This window comes from Calypte anna, chromosome 2, assembly GCF_003957555.1.
Source record: "Calypte anna isolate BGI_N300 chromosome 2, bCalAnn1_v1.p, whole genome shotgun sequence".
Classification (NCBI taxonomy): domain Eukaryota; kingdom Metazoa; phylum Chordata; class Aves; order Apodiformes; family Trochilidae; genus Calypte; species Calypte anna.
This window is the reverse complement of record NC_044245.1, coordinates 23,641,344-23,661,060: the sequence shown is the minus strand read 5'-3', so window position 1 is coordinate 23,661,060 and position 19,717 is coordinate 23,641,344. Positions and strand designations below refer to the sequence as shown.

The 19,717-nt window shown below is 35.5% G+C and overlaps 1 protein-coding gene across 1 annotated transcript in view; it reads right to left on the bottom strand.

Moving 5' to 3' along the window:
* Positions 1-19,717, bottom strand: part of AKAP9 (A-kinase anchoring protein 9) — a 104,711-nt gene that overhangs the window by 33,145 nt on the left and 51,849 nt on the right. Inside the window, exons 18-24 of the mRNA XM_030444149.1 lie at positions 19,376-19,600; positions 17,647-17,787; positions 16,997-17,100; positions 16,058-16,263; positions 8,483-8,694; positions 2,972-3,134; positions 170-382 (exon numbers count right to left, since the gene is read on the bottom strand). Coding sequence (XP_030300009.1) covers positions 170-382; positions 2,972-3,134; positions 8,483-8,694; positions 16,058-16,263; positions 16,997-17,100; positions 17,647-17,787; positions 19,376-19,600 — 1,264 coding nt within the window. The remainder of the gene's footprint in view (positions 1-169; positions 383-2,971; positions 3,135-8,482; positions 8,695-16,057; positions 16,264-16,996; positions 17,101-17,646; positions 17,788-19,375; positions 19,601-19,717) is intronic.

Sequence of the window (19,717 nt, the reverse complement as noted above, 5' to 3'; positions counted from 1 at the left end):
TTTGTTCAAAAAACAAGAAAAGTGACCATTAGGCATGAAAATATCACGTATTGCTCTATCAAAGTTTTATTCATGATTAAAGAGTGGAAAAAGAAACCTTCACCAACACTGCTTCTTTTTATTTGAAAGTATAGGACAACCTCATAGAAAGGTTGTGAGGAATACATACGCTGCTCTACTGGTCCCGCATCTGCTCTCATGGCATCCTTCTGTCTGGAGAGTAACTCCTTTTCTTCCTGGATCTGCTGCTGTTCAGCCTCTAACTCCTGCAATTTGTTACCTGTACACAGTAGCTCTTGCTCAAGACGGTCAATTACATCTATTTTTTCCTGGAGTTGTTTTTCCAGAAATGCTTTTTCATCTGCATACCCATCAATGAGGCCTGTAGAACAGCAATTTTGGGCAGATTAATAGACAATAAGGAACAATTTGAATTTTTTCATGGTGAAGTCATTATTGTATTCTCACATGAATTCACTTGTATGATAAACACTCAGCACCTGACAACAACAGCCTTGCTATTTCTTCCCTGATTACATTACAGGATGGATAGCACAAGGCCAAATATAGCTTTTAATTTTTTTTGTCAGCGCAATACTTCTGGAGCAAACAGGAACTCCATAGCCAAGGAAAAGAAATGAGTCATAAACACAGGAGAATGAAGAAATAAATTCAGCTGCCAGGTGACATTTCAGGTGCCTCATGACATATGCTTGACTTAAACCACAGTATTTGTAAGATCATGAGTCTCCTGGAGGTCATTTATCACACAGATGCCTCCACCATCACAGACCATGAAAACTTTTCTTAGGTCTCCATATTTAGCATCTGTATCATTCTTAAAAGCCCTGCAATAGCTGACATCCGAAAAACAGTTTAATTTCTTTAGTATTTATTTGCTATTTTAAAGTAGCACAGAACAATTAATGATCTTTTAAACAGTGAATTTAGGACATTACCTTGACAGTATATCTTGTACACTTTTACAAATTGCTTCATAGTGAACTAAGTCATAAAGCAATCTGAGTGGGAGCTCTACTTTAGCTCTGTTAATGCTACTAAGGCTGTAAGAAATGGCACCATCTTGGAATGATACAGAAGTGAGAGCAAAGCTAAAGACTTAAGAAAAAACAGTGAATTTTCTTGAGGGCTATAAAAACTAAACTGAGATACTGTAATGGTACTGGCTTCAGAAGATTCTGTCTAACCACAGAACACAAAATGCATTTTTACTGAGTGACAGAATGTACAAAATAGGTATCCCAGATCTCCATGCTAAGATGTGTTCCCTCAAGTCTGATACAGATGGTTCCAGGAGACAGATAGGACATGAGTCATAGGATGTCTTAAATTTGGACACACACACCTATCTCACAGGTTTCCTACAGACCCCAAGTAGAATTTTTCCAATATCAAACTATTTTCAATGTCAAGTACTTTACCAGCATAAATTTAGTGGTATTGAATACATATTAAAATGGATTTTACCGTGTCTTGAAAATACAAGAGAACTAAAGATGTTCCCATTTGTTATCAATATGGACAAAGTAAAACCTGTGTGAGCATTTAGTTTTTTTTCAGAGGAAGGCTAACAAGAAGGAAATTAACTAACAGTGGTCTTCACATATACAGTCTCAGAAACAAAAGTTTCTCATGCACCAGAAAGGTATGAGCAATGAAGAGGGAGCCTGAGAAGATCACATGTCGAAGTATTTACTCATGATTTATTTTTTTTTTAAAGAGATGTAATGACAGCTGTCAGAGTTCAGTGAACAAGTTTGCATTAGCTTTTCCTTCACATTAGGTAAGTCATATCTGACTCCATTAAAACACTAGAGGTTTGAAAATGTATCTGTGGCAGCAGTTTCTGTAATAAGAAAGAAATGATCAAAAAATGACACAATTTATCTCAAGAGAAGACAGAGTACTATCAGATGTATAATGAACTACGATGTTGTTCTGCATACTTATCTAAGAACTTTGATAGGAAAATGTAGTTTGGCTTTGTCAGGCTATGCTCACAACTCAGTTCAATGAGCAGAAAAAATTAAATAAAAAGGGCTCTACAGCATTTTTTTCTTATATAAACATGCACACACAAACACAAGAAGAAAGGTGCCTGTCATTTAGAAGTTCATTAATTTCAGAAGGTCACAGAAAAAAAGGCTGATAGAAGAGTTAATTAATTCAGGAGTTACAAAGCATTGGAGCAATGAGACACAAATTAACTGAATACCTGCAAAAGACTTAACTGAAATTAATCTCTACACATGACATAAATCTGCACCTAACTTAAAAGTTCAACTGTGCAATTTATCTACCAAGGGCTAAAACTCTCACCAAATTCTGTCTCTTTTATTTCAGAACTGTTCATGAACCAAATCAACACCACCAGTCTGTCTTATAAACAGACACTGCTATTGTTATAACACCTCCCCCACTAGACCAGGTTGCTCACAGCCCCATCCAGCCCAGTCTTGAACACTTCCAGAGAGGGGGCAACCACAACTTCCCTGGGCAACCTGTTCCAGTATCTCACCATTCTCACAGTGAAAATTTCTTCCTAATGTCTAATCTAAATCTACCCTCTTCCCCCTTGTCCTATCATTACATGCCCTTGTAAAAAGTTCCTTCCCAATTTTCCTGTAGGCTCCTTTCAGGTACTGGAAGGTCTTCTCTTCCAACCCCAATATTTAGACTTGTCTGCACAAATAGACATGTTACGGTGCAATAAATTAATTTTAAGGATAACAACATATATCCAAACTATTGTTTGTAATAAATTAGACAATAATAAAGAACACAAAGCTGAGAAAGAGAATCACAGCATCATTGATGTTGGAAGGGACCTCTGCAGGTCCAGAAGGATGATAACATTCTAAAATTCAGAAAGAAATGGACCTATGATTTCTTTACGTAATTAACAGGCAAAAAAGTGCAAAGTTCAACAACTCATCAAAAAGCTACTCACCTTCAGCTTTACTGAGCTCCAAGGCCAACTGGTCTCTGGCTTTGGCTTCTTCATTAAGACGCTCCTGTAATTCTTCCTGATACTTGATAAACTCTGTGGCTTCCTGTTGCTTTTTGGAGGACTCTCGTATGAGTTCTGTCTGAGTAATTTTAGCATGTTCAAGCTACCACAGGAAAAAAAATATTATAGAAGTTAGACAAACTAAAGGTTTCCTGAGAGATAACTGCTCTATCACTCCTATTTAATTATCAGTCGCTTTACAGCATGATGAAAAGTCTCAGATAGCTTCACTGGACATGAAATAAGATCTTTACTGAACACACATTCACAGACTATAATACAAAAACTGACTCAGTGTGAAAGTCTAAGTTAAGTGACCTCAGTGAGCCACCTGGCTAAATCCCTGTCTTTGTTCCGGTAATTCTTGGGTTATGAGTTTACACTAGATTCACCTTTATTTACATGTGAGTTTTGTATGAAATATAAGTAAGATACCACCCACCATGTAGTAGAATGGCTAAAAAAAAAACAGCAGAAATTTTGATATAAATTGACAAACGTGCTTCATCTCTTTTTCTCCTTAACATGAAGAACACCAGAAAAATGCAAATTTTTCATACACTGCACTTCTCAATCAACAAGGCAGTAAAGCAACAATTCTCCATCTGTGTCTACCTAATAGAATTATTAAGTATATTTTTAAAAATTCTTCTCTGCTTGTCTGATGGGTTAATATTAAATGTTTATGACCACAGACGCGAACAACCTCACTTCATCACTAACCTTAACTACTGGAAGACCTGGACTGAAATGCATTAAATTGTATACTTACTACCCAATTTAGACATACCCACGGTGATAATCTTAAAAAAAATTAAAATTATAATTACAAAAGCAAAATATTAAAGAAGGAACTATTAGTCTAGTGTCAGAAGTTTTGATTACACAAAATGCTGATCTAAGATAGCAGCAAACTGGACTAAATTAAAAAATGATATCTACTTCTCAACTGTTAACAATTACAGCCTGTATCCATCTCTTTGAGAGACACAAATACAAACTGTCAGAACTGAACTAGGCATGAGCTGTTATCATGGGTTGGATTCAAACGAAGACAACTCATTTTGAATTAGAACAACTTCAGAAAATGAAATAACACAAATATCATGTTCTTATATTTTGGTTTTTTTTTTTCCTTTTTCTCTTTGATAATATGGATGTTAGTAGATACTTGTAAGACAGTAACATCTGTGGCTTTGCTACAGCTTATATGAACACTTCCAATTTCTTCAAAACTAAAAGCTTTCTAACCAACTAAGCTCATAAGTAGCTTGGTTTACAATCTCAGAAGAATGGGTTAGGCGCATTTGATAGAGTATATATAACTTTGAAAAGAAGCTCTGAATAATCAATGCATTCTCTTTTATAATAGAATAAATGTAAATAATTGATTTCTACAGCATTGTTTTTAGATGAATATCATGACTATGAACTATTTATTCTGACAGGCATTAAAGAATGGTATAAATACTGCAGCTGAAAACCTCCACTGGCTTGAGATATTTAAAAAATCAGAGTATTCTTACATCTTAAAGTGCTTAACGAAAGACTCATCTCACACAAAAAAGAAACATGATAGGTTTACTGTACATAGACAACCATAAAAATGGCTTACACAAGTGCATCAAATACTCCAGCTAAAACTCAGAATCAAGATTATTCTCCAGCTCTTTTCAGTAATACCAAGTTAAGGTATTATTAAAATTATCAGAAGACAAAACCAAAAAGAAGCAGAAATATGAGCAGGACTTTTCAAGAAGAAATTTTTTCATGGGATCACTGGAAGCAAGCTTGTGCTAGTTAATATTACCAGTCAGTGCATGAAAGCTACAAAGGAACAATTTTAACTGACTTCAGCCCTCCGTAAATTATTCACAGTGAGAAAAAAATAATGTAATAAGTAACAATAAAGTTCTTTAAAAATAGATTGGAAATCTCTGTAATTCAATGTATCTCAGTGTCTCCTACATTTCTTTTGTTATAAATTAACAGAATTGTATAATTAAAGTTATTTCAGTGCCCATTAAAAACTAAGAAAAACGCCTGTCAGCAGTACATAACTTTAACAACAGAGACAAGTTTATATAATTTTCAAAGTATTCTCTTCTACTTACGCTGTCTTAAAATAGAATTTCTTTAAAAACTTTTATACTTACTGAATAGGGTGGTGTAGGCAAGGAGATTTTAGAGACAACTTTTAAAATGTGCCCCCCTTTTTTGTGCCTGAAGTGACAAATCGAAGTGTTTACAACTACAGAATTATTCTCATCCAAATGTTCAGTGAAAGGAAAAGGATATGGTAAAGGCACATGAGATTCAACCTCATATGTATCTTCTTCTTCTTGGCTTTCAGTCCACAAAGCACTATAGAGATCAGATGCCCAGTAGGTGCGGTAAGAATCCATTCCAGAAAGTACTGCTGCTGCTCTCTCTCTTCTCAACTGTTACACAGGTACTTTTCCACTAGCTAGTCTGGTTTTTGTAATTTCTAACAGGCACTTGTAAGAGAACATGTATATTTAGTAGTCCAACGACACATATCAGCACCAGTCAGGACAAAGCTACTCAGAATCACCAGGAATCCTCAGATGACCTTCTTTAAGCCAGGTAAATCAGGAGCCGAATAATCCAAATTAGAGAGAGGTGCAAGAAAACTTCGTATGGTCACTCCAAATTATCCTTCTCAGAGACATTTCACACGAAGAAGCAACAGAAATCTTCCAAAAGCAGCTGGCAGTAATTTCCAAGGCAAAGAAGCATAATATGTTATACCTGTAGAGGTATACTGCAGCAGCCAAGCAAGCCAGCAGAAAAGAAACTAAAAAAGATTTTCCATCTCCACTACACCAAATGAAAGAGAAATACAACTGTCATTATTTGCCTTAATTCTTTTTCTTGGAGTTAATTCAACAGGAAGAACTTTCTGAGACTCTGCTAGTTCAAAAGCTTCCTGTTAGTGTCTCCCAAACGAAGGAGCTCAGGGGAGTGGCCTGATTTATTTACCTATACACAACACTGGCAGGTGGAATTTGAATTGATACACCCACTACATACCTCGCCTGAAAAGATTCAAACTGCACTTCAGGTCTGTAAGTGTGTGTTCAGACAGGTCTCAGATAGATACTTTGAAGATTTTGCCAGGTTTCCCTCACTCTTTTAAGTTTATTTTAAGAGATGGGTATATGTCTGTATGCACAACACAACTGATTAGGAGGAAAGTTTAAAACATTTCTTTTCTGCCTGTAATTAGTTTTGCCTTGTTTCTCCTATTCTGCAGTATTTTATAAAGTATTCAGTTTCTAAGTATTTAAATATAATTGTCAAGCCAGCTACAAACTCTTGATATATACTGGAATGGTATATAATCCAGTAAGGATTATATACCTTGCAGAGCAGACAAGATACAGTGCTTGGAAAGTGTCTCTGCAGAACAGCCAGAAAAGATGTCAACATTTATGCCTCATACTGAGGGAAAATGTGTAAACAGATACATATAGACTTAAATAAAAACAGATAAGATAAATCTGTATTTGTGTAATTCACACTCCTGAAAAAAATGTATGTGTTTGAGTCAAAAAAATAACTTACTGGTATTGCCAAGGTCTGAACTACAAAACTATGAAATGAAAACAAACTGCCCTGATGAACTAAGAGTAAATAAAAATAAGCTACTTAGAATAAAATTATTATTATTACTGTTATTCTGAAAAGTAAATACTTACAGTAAAAATATAATTCACAAAAAAGAAAATAATGTAGGCTTACATATAGAACTACTGCACTTAACAGATCAACAGCAAAATGTTTAGAAAAAACCCACCACCCAGCAGGATGAATATTTGACAATACTTTTACAATTGCAGCATGAATTATTTACTGCAAAACTTTAAAGGTGTTTCAATTTGTCTGTATCACCTGCTTTTTAAATGTAAGATTGTTTACAAATGCCTAACTATGCTATTTTGAAGAACTCCCTTTTTAACTGAACTCGTGCTCAAATAGAAGAGAGCTGTTGTGGAACGAGTTTGCAAATAAATGCAATGCAGAAACTGATTTACAGGATCCATAAGGCCAAAAGGCTACTTGCTTTAGATAGTCAGAGGGGAGTGAGCTGAATTTGTATTTTATTACTTCTAACCTTAGTAAGTCACAAATTAGGGTGGGGTTTTTTGGGGGGTTTTTTGTTTTTTTAGAAAAAATATCAAGTTGATTTTTAAAGTATTTTTCAGAAGTAACAAATATTTAAATGCTCTAAAACTTTTAAAGCAATAGATAGGTAGATTTACACATTACTTTCACCATCACAGATTTTTTCTCTTTCGTTTCTAGTAGTTTTGATTTACACATTTTACACCCAGAGTCAAGAAAACAACTTTTAAAGTAGTATCATTACTAGATTAAGTAACAGATGGGTGTTGCATAAAACACAGTATCTTTTGAATCCTACTCTCAGATTAAAGAACTGCCTCTAAAGACTCAACTTTTCATGAGAGACTGACTTTAAAAGTTAATATGTTGTATTTACTTAGACCCTTTTAAATTGAGATCACAGAATCATCATGGTTGGAATGGACATTCAAGATCATCGAGTACAGCTCACAGTCCTGCACCACCTTACCCACTAAATCATCTCCCAAAGCACCACATCTACCTGTTTTTTTAATACCTCCAGGGATGGCAACTCTACCACCTCCCTGGGCAACCTGTTCCAATGCTTCACCTCTCTTTCAGTAAAGAAATTTTTTCTAATATCCAATCTAAACCAACCCCTGGCACAACTTGAAAGGTAAAACTCATGATACAAACAGCATGATTTAACTGGATGAACTATATTTACAGCTCCCATTTCAATTAACAGGGGAGTTTCCCAGAGAGCAACCAACATCCCATTATCCCACTCCAACAGAAAGGAGTACCCATGCACTACCATTTCTTTGAAGAGCAGTCACGAGTCTCCATGAGGTACTAGATGGCTAGAGAGCAGTCTCCTTTTCTGATAGCAAGGTGGCTACGTGCTTAACTGGCCATCTTTAAATCATAGTTGGAAGAGACAGTAATAATACAGCTCCACCTTTTTGGCCAGTCAAGTGACTAAAATGTTCAAGAGAAATGGGCACAGTTCCCCTTAATCTTCAGTCTTCACAAGGGCAGCAATGGGCACAGACGCCTCTCCAGTCTCATCTCCAAATCGCAGCAGAATGACAGTGACTCATAACGTGCTCAAATTCAGGTTTCCTTTGCAGTTCACAGCATATTTCTAACAAGAATCTAAATCCTTCAGTCAAGTCATGCTTGGAGCATGTTTTTGTGGGCATAAAAACCTGAAGCTTTGGTTCCCCTTTCAAAACAAGCCTACAGGTTTCAGGCTTAAAAAAACCACATTCATGAGAAAAGTAAAGAAACATAATCGAGACACAAAATTCAAAATGCTTCACTATTAAATCATTCTACCTGATTTGAAGTTTCATTGATAGCTTCCAGAAGTTTTTCAACAGCTGCTTGTAGTCGAGAACTAATATTCAGAATGAGTTCTTCATTTTCAGGATCTATTTCCACTCCACTTTCTGCAAGGTGCTGGCTCAATAGACCGTCATCTGTTGCTCCTGACCACATATTAATATCATCGTCTCCCATACTACTACCATGATATGAGGAACAGGACTCTGGAAAAACAATAATTCCTTTTTCACACAGACTCTTAGCATTTCAAAACACGGAAATACTGTATATCTGAGATACAATTAGAAAGACAAGTCATAAAATGATTAAAATATTTGTATTAGTCACAAACAGAAAAGGAAATACTGCACTGTAAAACTTACACAAGCAAGATACACAGTGTGCTAACTGAAAGCAAGCAGAAGGGAAAGAGAAAAGGAGATAGTAACAGAGAATATTTTAGATGTCCTTTCAAACCTGTTACTACCAGTAGCCCTTACTACTTCTATTAAATTGCAGTAATGGCTTGCAAGACTATTCTAAAAATAAAACCAGATAAAAACCCAAAACATAGCAGACTGTCAATCATTGTTTCATCAATGCTCAGCTACCTTAGTGTGCACTAACACAGAACTGTTCAAGTCAGTGATTCAAAAGCACAGACTCAAGTGAGTAAAGACACATAATTCAGACAACATCTCAGGACAAAGAGACTAGAATAGAGAACATAAAAATTCAGCATTATTGTTATTAGTAATTAAAAACTAATTAAAATGGATAGCTGAACAAATCAAGCAGAGTGCAGGGGGACTGTAACTGTAATAGGACCACAGAATGGTTTATATTTGAAGGGAGCTTAAAGATCTCATAGTTCCAACCCCCTTAATGAGCAGAGACATCTCCCACTAGACCAGGATGCTCAAAGCCCCATTCTGATGGACCAGTTGCCACCTGCCTACTTCTCCACCTTCCTGAGGTCTGATTTCAATTTAACAGTATTATCCATAAGCAAGACAAGTGAAAGCAAACTCTTGAGATGTTATTTTAAAACACTTTCAGTATGAAATAACAAAGAAGTACTGTGGAAGCTAACTATTGCTGATATTGTGTTTTAATAATGAGAAGTGTTACACCATTAGGCTGCTAGATTTGAAGTATCAAAAAGAAATGATATTGTGGAAAATTAGTTTTATTTTAAATTAAGTACCTTTCTAAAAAATAAGATTATTTTTTTTAAACAATTACATTCTGGTTTTGCTTAAAGTTTTATTAGAAACACTCTTGTTTTGGGGAAGTAGCAGTATGACTACACGAGTTAAGAATAGTCCATGTCTGTTAAGCAGTAAAATTGCAAAACTGAATTATCTTTGAATTTAAGTTCCTGGTTAACTCCATGAATTGTGACTGCTGAACTGGAACAGTTTGTTTAGTTACAGAAATTGAAATGAAATCATAATTGGTCAGTTTTACAAACTGCCTTTAAAAATGGAGTTAATACTCTTGGTGGATATACTTTCCTTCTACTTGCTCTTGCCTCTTAACCTGGCATGCAAATAACATTGGAAATATGAGTGCCCCTGTTGATGTTGTTTGAACCTAGAAAGTCAGATTCTAGTTTCCAGTTTTTTGTTTTTTTTTTTTAACAAGCTGGAACATGATTAACCAGCTGGTTTACTTACTATACTTTTACATTTGCAAACATTATGGGAATAATATCTATGCATTCTTTTCATTATGGATGCAGCTGTGCATGTGAACCATATACAACAAACTAATCTACAGTGATTTTAATTTAGAAAGGTTTTGCTTTGTCAACTTTCATTCTATATTTACTAAGATTTTTTAAAATGTAGATGGATTTAGAGGTTTTTTTTTTCTTCCAGCTATATATCAGTACTGTTTCATATCTCCTTTTAGATACATGCAACATAATGTTACAAACTCTTCACACTCCAATGGGGAAAAACAGAAGCACACTATATGCATGAATGGAATGAATAACCAGATGAAAAGAATATACAGTCACATGGCACCTTTCATCTACACAGGATTTCAAAGCACTTTTTTGAATACTGCACTTTGGAACTCCATCCACAGTCACAAGCTACTGTAGTGGAGTCACCCTAACAGTGGCTGGCAGTCATTTTCTGCTAGCATGCTAAATATTTGCAATGGGTTTGTAAAAAATAAAGATTTTTCACATAACATCCTAGTATTCCACACCCTGCAGTGTAAGGAAGGCTGCAAAATGAATAATTTTTAATTTTTTATTCAATAGCTTTCTGATTTTTCACCACCCAAAGTTAGGTTGGTTCTGGGTGTTTACAAATACCCAGTGATGCAGAAGCTTTAATATCCTCAGAGTAGAAAGGACCTTCATTTAAGATGGACATCCAGCAGCATAAATATTCCCAAATCCTTTGCCAAAGTATTGGCTAAAGACTTGAATAAAAGGAAAACATATTTCCTTTTATGTTTCCCAACACACTTAACTGCAGCACCTGATGCTCTTTGGAGGCCACACATCTTAAGTACTGACCAGGTAAGACCCTGCTTAGCTTCAGAGATCTCAAAATAAAAGCTCACAGTGCAGTAGCACAGCTATAAACAAGACATATAAAACAATGACATATTAGTTATTGCACAATCTAGGTCTTTCTTGATGGTGTAAATATTATCATTCTAATGTTTCTTTTTTCCTTCTTGGGCTCAACCCAGAATTGATATCCCATAACTCTTGTATTTGCTTGAGAGGTAAAGCTAAATTGTGTAATGAGTGTATGTCAAATACAAACCCAAACATTATACAAAATAACTGCAGAAATGTGCAGTCTGATCCAAAATAAGCTTAACTTCTGTCTGTCTTTAAACTTTTAGAGACAAACTTAAAAACACTGATCCCTGCTTGGAAAGTAGCCAGGTCTGGTCTTCCACTAACACCAGTATTAATATCATTATTTCTTTTTGCCAGTGACCAGAGCCGTAAAATTAGGCCTTCAAGAACCAATGACAAGAGTTTAAAACTCCTGTTTTGTTTATAACAGTTCTTTTGTAATTTACTTCCATTCCTTCTCTATAAACGCAACATAAATGAATGCTAAAATATAATTTTGTTACCTGAAAAATTTGAGAACAAAACTTAATTTACCTGAAATATAAAAAATTAGGGCAGAAGAGAGCTGCCACCTAAAGTGTAATTTGAAACACAGAAATTTTACTACACTACATTTTACTACAGGAAAAAAAATCAAATATAAAATCTTAACAACTCTGTTTCTACTGAATTGTTCGTAACTCAAATAAAAAATAAATAGCTTACCAATGGTAAATGAGAAATATAGACAGAAATAATGCCTACAAGTTGCACGTCAAAAGGAGAGTTCAAATTAAATGCTGCCTTAACAGCAAAGTCAAAACCTCCTTATCTTTTTCCACTGAAAACGGTCTTAGTACACAGCATCTTCGTACTGCATTTTTCCAGAGGATTTTCAGTGGTGGAAACAAGAAGAACTAGAAACATTAGAATCTTAGAATGGTTTGGGCTGGAAGGGACCTTAAAGGATCGTGTTGTTCCAACCCCACTGCATGGGCAGGGACACCTACCACCAGACCAAGTTGCTCTCAGCCCCATCCATCCAACCTGGCCTTGAACACTTCCAGGTATGGGGCTTTCACAGCTTCCCTGGGTAACCTGTTCCCTTATTTCCCACCTGTTCCATGCTGCCAAGTCTCACTAACCATCCCTGGCAGCTGAATTCCTAGCTCCTATTTTACTAATACCTATAATGCTGTTCAATCACCCACCCCAGCAGAACTAAAACCAAATCCTTTGTCACTCAATTTATTTTTTAGTCAACACAAGAATAATAAACAGACTATAACTGGCATGAGTAAAAATGCTTTTTCCTTGTGGAAATCCCTTGTAGCAATAAACCCCAAAACAACAAAGGTTCATATTGATTCTTTTGCCACAAAGCTTGCAGTTCAGCACATCAGATGTCATGGGCCACTAAAGTGTAAGAGAAGTGCTTAATTATATAGTGCTCACTTTATAACTCATTCTGAAGTTTCAGATTCAGAAGTTGTTTATGAGCTGCCAACTGGCATTTATGATGCAATATAGACCTTGCATCATGCAGAGCTGATAGCTCAATTTATTCCTGGGATTCCTCTGAGGAATTCAGGTTAGAGGTGACAAGTGGAAAAAAAATTATAGATTTTATGGCATTTCAGTGTATTTTCTCCCTTGTTTCTGGTACACTGCTTAGAAACAAGGAGCTGAGAAAGTAGCTAAGAGGGTTTAACCTTCAAAGAATGCCACTGCTTTACTGGCTTCTCCAGAGCAGCCTGCATTACTGCAGTCCCTCTACCCCAGGTACAACACCTGAGGGAGGGCAACAGCAAAGCCTACCAGCTTTGTCATGATAATGACTGGCCCAAATCTCAGAATGTAAGTAACTCACTGGATTACTTTAAACAAATACCATCCAATTCCAAAGATATTATTCCAAAGATATTTATGACTTATATTTGAACTTTACTCCCTCTGCTAGAAATAAAATCCTGTGTTAGGGAAATAACCTAGGCAAGGTCACAGATAAACCCACTATATGCTCTATAAATCTGGTTGTAGTTATGTGATCTTAATGACCAGCTTTTTAAAATGCTGAAACTCAGCAAAACCAGTGAGCTGAGCTTTACTTGTCAATAAATACAGATTATGTTCTAGATTTATTGACAAGATTATGCTCTCTCCAAGAGAGAAACGACTTTTTAAAACACATTCTTTTTTTATTTCATTTTTAGGTTTTTATTGTTACAAATTTATTCCTACAGATTTCCTAAGTAATTAAAAAGTAAGATCTGTTTGGTTAGATATTAGAAAATATAAGAACACTCACAGGTTAAAAATATATAAGTAGTGTCTACCACCTTCTTATTCCAGAAAATAATGGGGGGAAAAAAATTAAAAGCTTATGTCCTCTCAGGCCATTCAGTGGAAATATAGGAAATTAATAACAACAGTCCTGTCACAGAAAACATTAATAGAATTTGTCATCTAATTCAAGATGGATCAAATACTTCAGCTGATTAAGCACTACAACTGCTGCTATGGCTGGATGAGTCCAGTAGCAGAACCACATACACAGCAAAGATGCTGTTGTATCATTTTGGAAAGATAAAAGCCCAACATGTGAATACAAACTCAGAGATAGATTACAAACTATACACTGACACACTCTAATCACTGTAAGGTTGAGTCTTCTTCAATCCTCACTCTTTGGTTTCTCCTCTTTGCATAATTATTTTTGAATGTAAGGTAACATGAAAAAAAATACTGTAATATTAGGAAAGATAGGCATAAATATATGTTATACTCACCTAAAATGCCAAATAAAGCTACCCTGTTAGCTGTGTTTTTCTACATATATGTAATGCAAGTAATGCAAATTAAGAATTGTTAATGACAACTAGTGACAAATACAAGTACACACACTGCTGTAGAGGAGCAAGAAAAAGAGAACACAAGTACAGTGCATTTTAAATGGCCATGCAGAGCAAACACATATATGAGTAGTGTAGGACAACAATCACATGTTAGAGCTTTGCACATACAGGTTTTTTTTACTGTCACAGGATTGAACAGGAGCAATATGTTTCCCTGAGGAAATGAGAGGGAGGGAGAAAACAACAGTCCATGTTCTGAGAACAGGTCTGAGCATGGGATAACTATGCACTAGGTTACCTCAATACATGTAACTGACAGCCTGTGATCACTGTCTTCAAATCAGAAGACATTTTTATTTCCTAGGGCAATGTATGTTGAGAAAACCCCAATGCTATTTACAAACCTCAGACCACACCATGAGAATACAAAAGAATAAAAAGATTATTAATAAATTCCCAGCCTTTATATAGAAAACCTTTTTAAAATTTAAGACAACCTCAAAAGACAAAAGGAGGTGGTGGTAAACTTTGAGCCTGATCATTCCTCCTGTTAACATTAGGGTAGGGTATGGCCTGGAAAATAGTCACTAGTGGTTGAAGATACTTAATCTGAAGTGCAAGCTATTTGCCATCCCAAAGTGAAGTGCAAGAGTACTCAGTTTTGAAAGAAGTGATTCCTTCAATTATAGTAGCACATTTTCTCAATCTTTAATGTCTTCTAGACAAGCATCAAAACTTAAGACCAGAAGCTTAACCATCCAAACAGATGGTTTTGAAAGAAGTGATTCCTTCAATTATAGTAGCACATTTTCTCAATCTTTAATGTCTTCTAGACAAGCATCAAAACTTAAGACCAGAAGCTTAACCATCCAAACCAAAATTTGGGGGAAAAGGCAAAGCATCAAAAATCTGCATTTGAAAAATAATTTCCTCATTAAATACAGGGAAATGTGCAGCAAAGATAAATTATGAGGCTTTTTAGTGATACAACAGTATTATAAAGGCATAGAAGCGCTTTTAACTTGAAAAATTCAAGAATCCTTAGACTGCAGTTGTACATATTTCACCCCAGACAACCTTTTGAGCAATCAACTGAGAGATGTCACTGTGCTACAAGTCATACATTCATTCTTTACCCCAAGGCAAAATGTGACCTATATTTAAAGCCAGGGAAACAATAATATTTAATGATCTATACTTTGAATGAAGTTCATCTTCATTTGTATTATTACTCTGTCATAGATTCTCTCATAATAATGGAATGTAGTATTTGACTTTCAGATTTTTTTTTTCCCATTCACAGTAGTTAAAATTCCAGCCAAAATGATGTGTGTCAGGCTGAACTGATCTGTTGTACATTGCCACTCCTACAAGATCCAGGATGAACATGAACATCTTTACAGTTGGCTTCTGTCTCATGTGTACCCTATATGTCAATATGACAGTATTCTTGCTGAAAAAAGAAATAAATGGACACTATCCTAGTACAATCACAAGAAATTAAACAAAGCTTGGGAAAGTTTTTCAAACACTGCTAAGCAATTCACTGCAATGTTAAAACACTCCTTTAGGCCAACTAGCACTCCTCCAAAGAGTTAATGGGAAAGGCTTGACAGGTCACAAGTTTCTGGCACTGTTTCCAAAAGGCTGTTTGCATGCAACCACCCTCTTTAGGTACTCCACAAGCCTACATACAGGCTGTCCCAGAGTGACCAGCAATATCCCTACATACATTAAGCACTCTAGCAGAGATACAGCCTTTGACATCAACTACCATTCCCCATATGTACACAGGAAGGTGTGACACTGGTGCAAGATGCCACAGAGCTAAGCTTCATTCTCTCTCTCTTCACATCCTGCAAGAGGAAAGCATTTATTTTTGTATTTCTCAATCACTTTCCCTCTGGGCTGCAGGCATTACAACTGGACCTAAAATATGAGTCATAACTGGTTTGGGGCATGATCCAGGTAACTCTCAAATGTTGTCTCTTAAGCAGGGATGTCACACACATTCAAATGACAAATAAGAGATTTCATAAAAAGAGTATATAAACATTTCCAAAATGAAGTTTATTTAAATACATAATAAACTTATGCAAATGCTGCTTGTTAGGAAATAGAAAACCAGACAGGCAGTACCTTTTTCATACCCTACACGGATACAGGGTTTTACTGGCTCCTCTTCCTCTGTGTCCCATCCAGCTGGTTTGGAAGACTGGACTTTCCCAGACCGATCCAGTAACCCGAGAACATGGCGACCAATCGTCTCCTCCATGGCCACAGTTGTCTTCACAACTTCTAAAAGAATCTTCATGAGTTTCTCGTTAGTCTTCTGAAAAACATGCCTGCAGGACAGAAAATAATCAGTCCTTCGATTTTCCCCTGTTTTAAAAGTGTTTTTTATTCCTTATACAGCCTTGCAACCAGGAAAGATTTGCAGTTGAAATAGTAAAATTAACTTTTGGTTAAGACTAAAAGCCACATAATATACATAAATATTAAAAACACAATTGTGTTAAAAGTCAGCTCATTTTACAAGTCAACCATTTACCAATGGTTAACAAGTAACAAGTCAACCATTTACAATAGTTATACTTTTATCAGGGTATTTTATCTATCTATTCTTTTAAAACAGGGGTCTACATTTGCCTGGTATTCATTATAAACTTAGTCTTTTCTCAAACTGACAATTAAAAAGATCTTTTATCTACAGAGATCAAAAAACTACCACACAGTCAAAAAGGATTATAAAAATATGACAATTATGTTAATTTCTTCAAATATAAACTTATTTCATATATGTACATAAAATGGGTATGCAAATGTGCATTAATCATGTATATATCTGCGTAATATGAAACATACTGTGAAATAGGTTAAGATTTCTCCCAGCCTTTTTGCCTTTAAATTGTTAGCCATTATAAAAAATAAGATACTGTTTAATCTAAAGTATGTAAACCTGGAAATAAAACCCCCCACAATTATAATATTTTAGAATAAAGCTTATAAATGTCATTAATTTAACAAGAATATGATTCTCAATGTTTTAAAAAAAATTTGCTTAGCAATTCTAAGCACCTTTCTTTAGAAAGAAGAGCTGAAGATGTTTCATCAGGCTTTCTTCCTCCATCTTCATCCTCAACGATCTGCTCTCTCACATCATTTTTGTTTTCATTTTCATTCTGAGAAAGTTTTTGCAGAGGGAGAGAAGACAAAATGGACAGAAATCCTGTCATGCCAGAATCAACATATTCTTCTTATAAGCAGAACTTGAAATTTAAAACCTAAATTAGTTGTGCTAATAAAATTTCTGAATCAAATTACAAATTAAGAAATGTTCTTCCCATGTGGAAAAATAAACTAAAACATAAATAAAAACGAAACAGGAAACCTAAGGCAGGGCAGCCCTATTAGAAAGAACTTTGTTATGCTGACTAAACAGTCCTTGAACTTTCTGTTGGTTGTTGCTATAGGGATATGAAAATGTGTTTTTACCTGAGCAAATGGCTATAGTAGTATCTCCCACCTTCTATCTGTTAAACCAGCTTCTGCTTACCTGAACTAAAAGCTATGTCTACCAGTACCACCTCTTGATTCAAACCTGCTCTGCTCAAGCAATAACCAACATCTTTTAGCAAAATATTTAACATGCACAGAGTAGCAGTGAAAAGGAATCTTACTGGTTTTACATGCCACACCTGCCAAGAAAAGTCAAAGTCCATATTTACCTCTGTTTGTGTGCTGTTATTTTGTAGTTCACAAAACAGCCTTTCTTTTCCGGGTACAGAATGTTGTTTTAATGATTCCAGTTCTTCCAAGAGCATTCTTTCTCTCTCTGCTACCAGGCTGTCATTCTCCATTGAGACACGCTAAGAAAGAAGTATTTTATCAGCACGAGCTATTTTTTTAGACTGAGTATTAGTGAGTCCTGTCACATCAGATTTTTTACGTATTTTGCACAATGAAATTCCAGCCCACTTCTTTAAATGGTTACAAAGACACTGAAAGCTTTCAAGAATGGAATACAGTTAATAAATACTTCAAGTATCTTACACCTTCTTTAAGATTTTCGTACAGTTTGTGTGCTCTTCATGAAGCACAGTGGTCACAATTCAAACTGGAGAGCTTCTTTTTGCATATCACATACTATAGTACATATTTTGCACAAAAAGATGAAAATAGGTTTATTTTTATAAAAAGATTATATACACCCTCTTTTAGAATAGCCAGGAGCATTCATAGTTTAAATGCAATGAATACATTCTTATGTAGTTATGCTTAAACCATCCTTGGCATTAAAAGCTGGAGGAAAGCCAGCAGCTAAGTTCTACTTAATGTTTTTCACCCATTTCATTAATTTGCAACCCATGATGAAAGGTGCAGTTGCAAATTGACAAAAAGGGAAAAGGAGGAAGGTTGTATGTATTAAAAGGAAAGATTATCAGGATAAATGATAGACTCCTAACAAAGCATCTAGGGGAAACCTACATCTGACATTACTGGAAAAGACACCTACAAAATGAATGATTTGCTCTCTAGATTAACTACCTTCTTGAGACCAAACTTTGAACAGGATAAAACAGAACAGAAGCAGGTTTGGACAAGGTCTGAAGGAAGCTAGAGGTCCATAGAGTGAAATTAAAGAATTCTAGAAATTATTGATTAATATTTACACATGCCTTTTTTAAATGCTACATTGTTGAAATTAACCTATGGTAAGACAAATTCTTCTGGATTCTGTTTACTTTGTCTTTCAACGGAAGGAATCCTTGAGGACAGGTGTGTAAATGACATTACTGTGAAGACAATAATTAACACTAGCATACTTATTTATCTCACTCATAAACCTACTGTGGACTTTAAGTAGATGAAGACTGACAGCAAGTTTAAAAAGGGAAAGACACAGTGGTGTTTCCCACCAAACCCCACAGATTTTCTTTCATTCCAACACTCAGTAAGGACTTCCATTTGCCATTATTAAAAAAAAAAAAGAAAAAAGAAAAGAAAAAAGAAACCACCTTTGCTAAAGGAAGCCACTGATAATATTCATACCTCATGTGGGGATGAGGAAAAATCAAGAATTCTATGGTATTTCTAGCCATGGTAGGTGATAGCCTACAAGCCTGCATCCTGCACAGGACTGTGTATCTTGGCAGATGACATGGTTTGCACAGCAGCTGCACTTACTCACTCACTCACTCACTCTCCTGGCTGCTGTGCAGCACTGCAGGTTTTCTCCAGGCTTACAGAAGCTTAAGTGATCCATCACTGATCAAGCTTTGATTAAAGAAATATGCCTTTCATTCACACAAACAGATATGTGTGTGTGCATTCATATAATAAACATGCATGTGTCTCTCACTATATATAGAGGTACAAGTGTAAATAAATATAAATCTGCTTGGTGGTGTCCCTTTGTTAACCCATGTTAACTCATTGAGTCAAACCCCATATTACCTCAGCTAACTGCACTTTAAGGCTCTCAAGCTCTGCTAAAAGTTGTTCTTGATTTTCTTTCTGTCGTTCCATCTGCTGCATGTGTCCTTGTCTCAATAATTCTGTTGTCTGTTGGTGTTCCTGATACTGCCGTACCAGCTCCTGCCGCATGTCTTCCAAACGTTCCTCATATAACAACAGCTGACTTGATGTTTCTGTATCTACTGGCATCATCCCACTGTAAAGCTGAAATATTTTGACTGTTTTAGCATTTCATGTTCAATGACACTTGCTAGTAAATATTTTTAAAAAGTTTAGAAAACACTTTCAAAAATTAAAGTAGATAATCACAAAATAATCTCG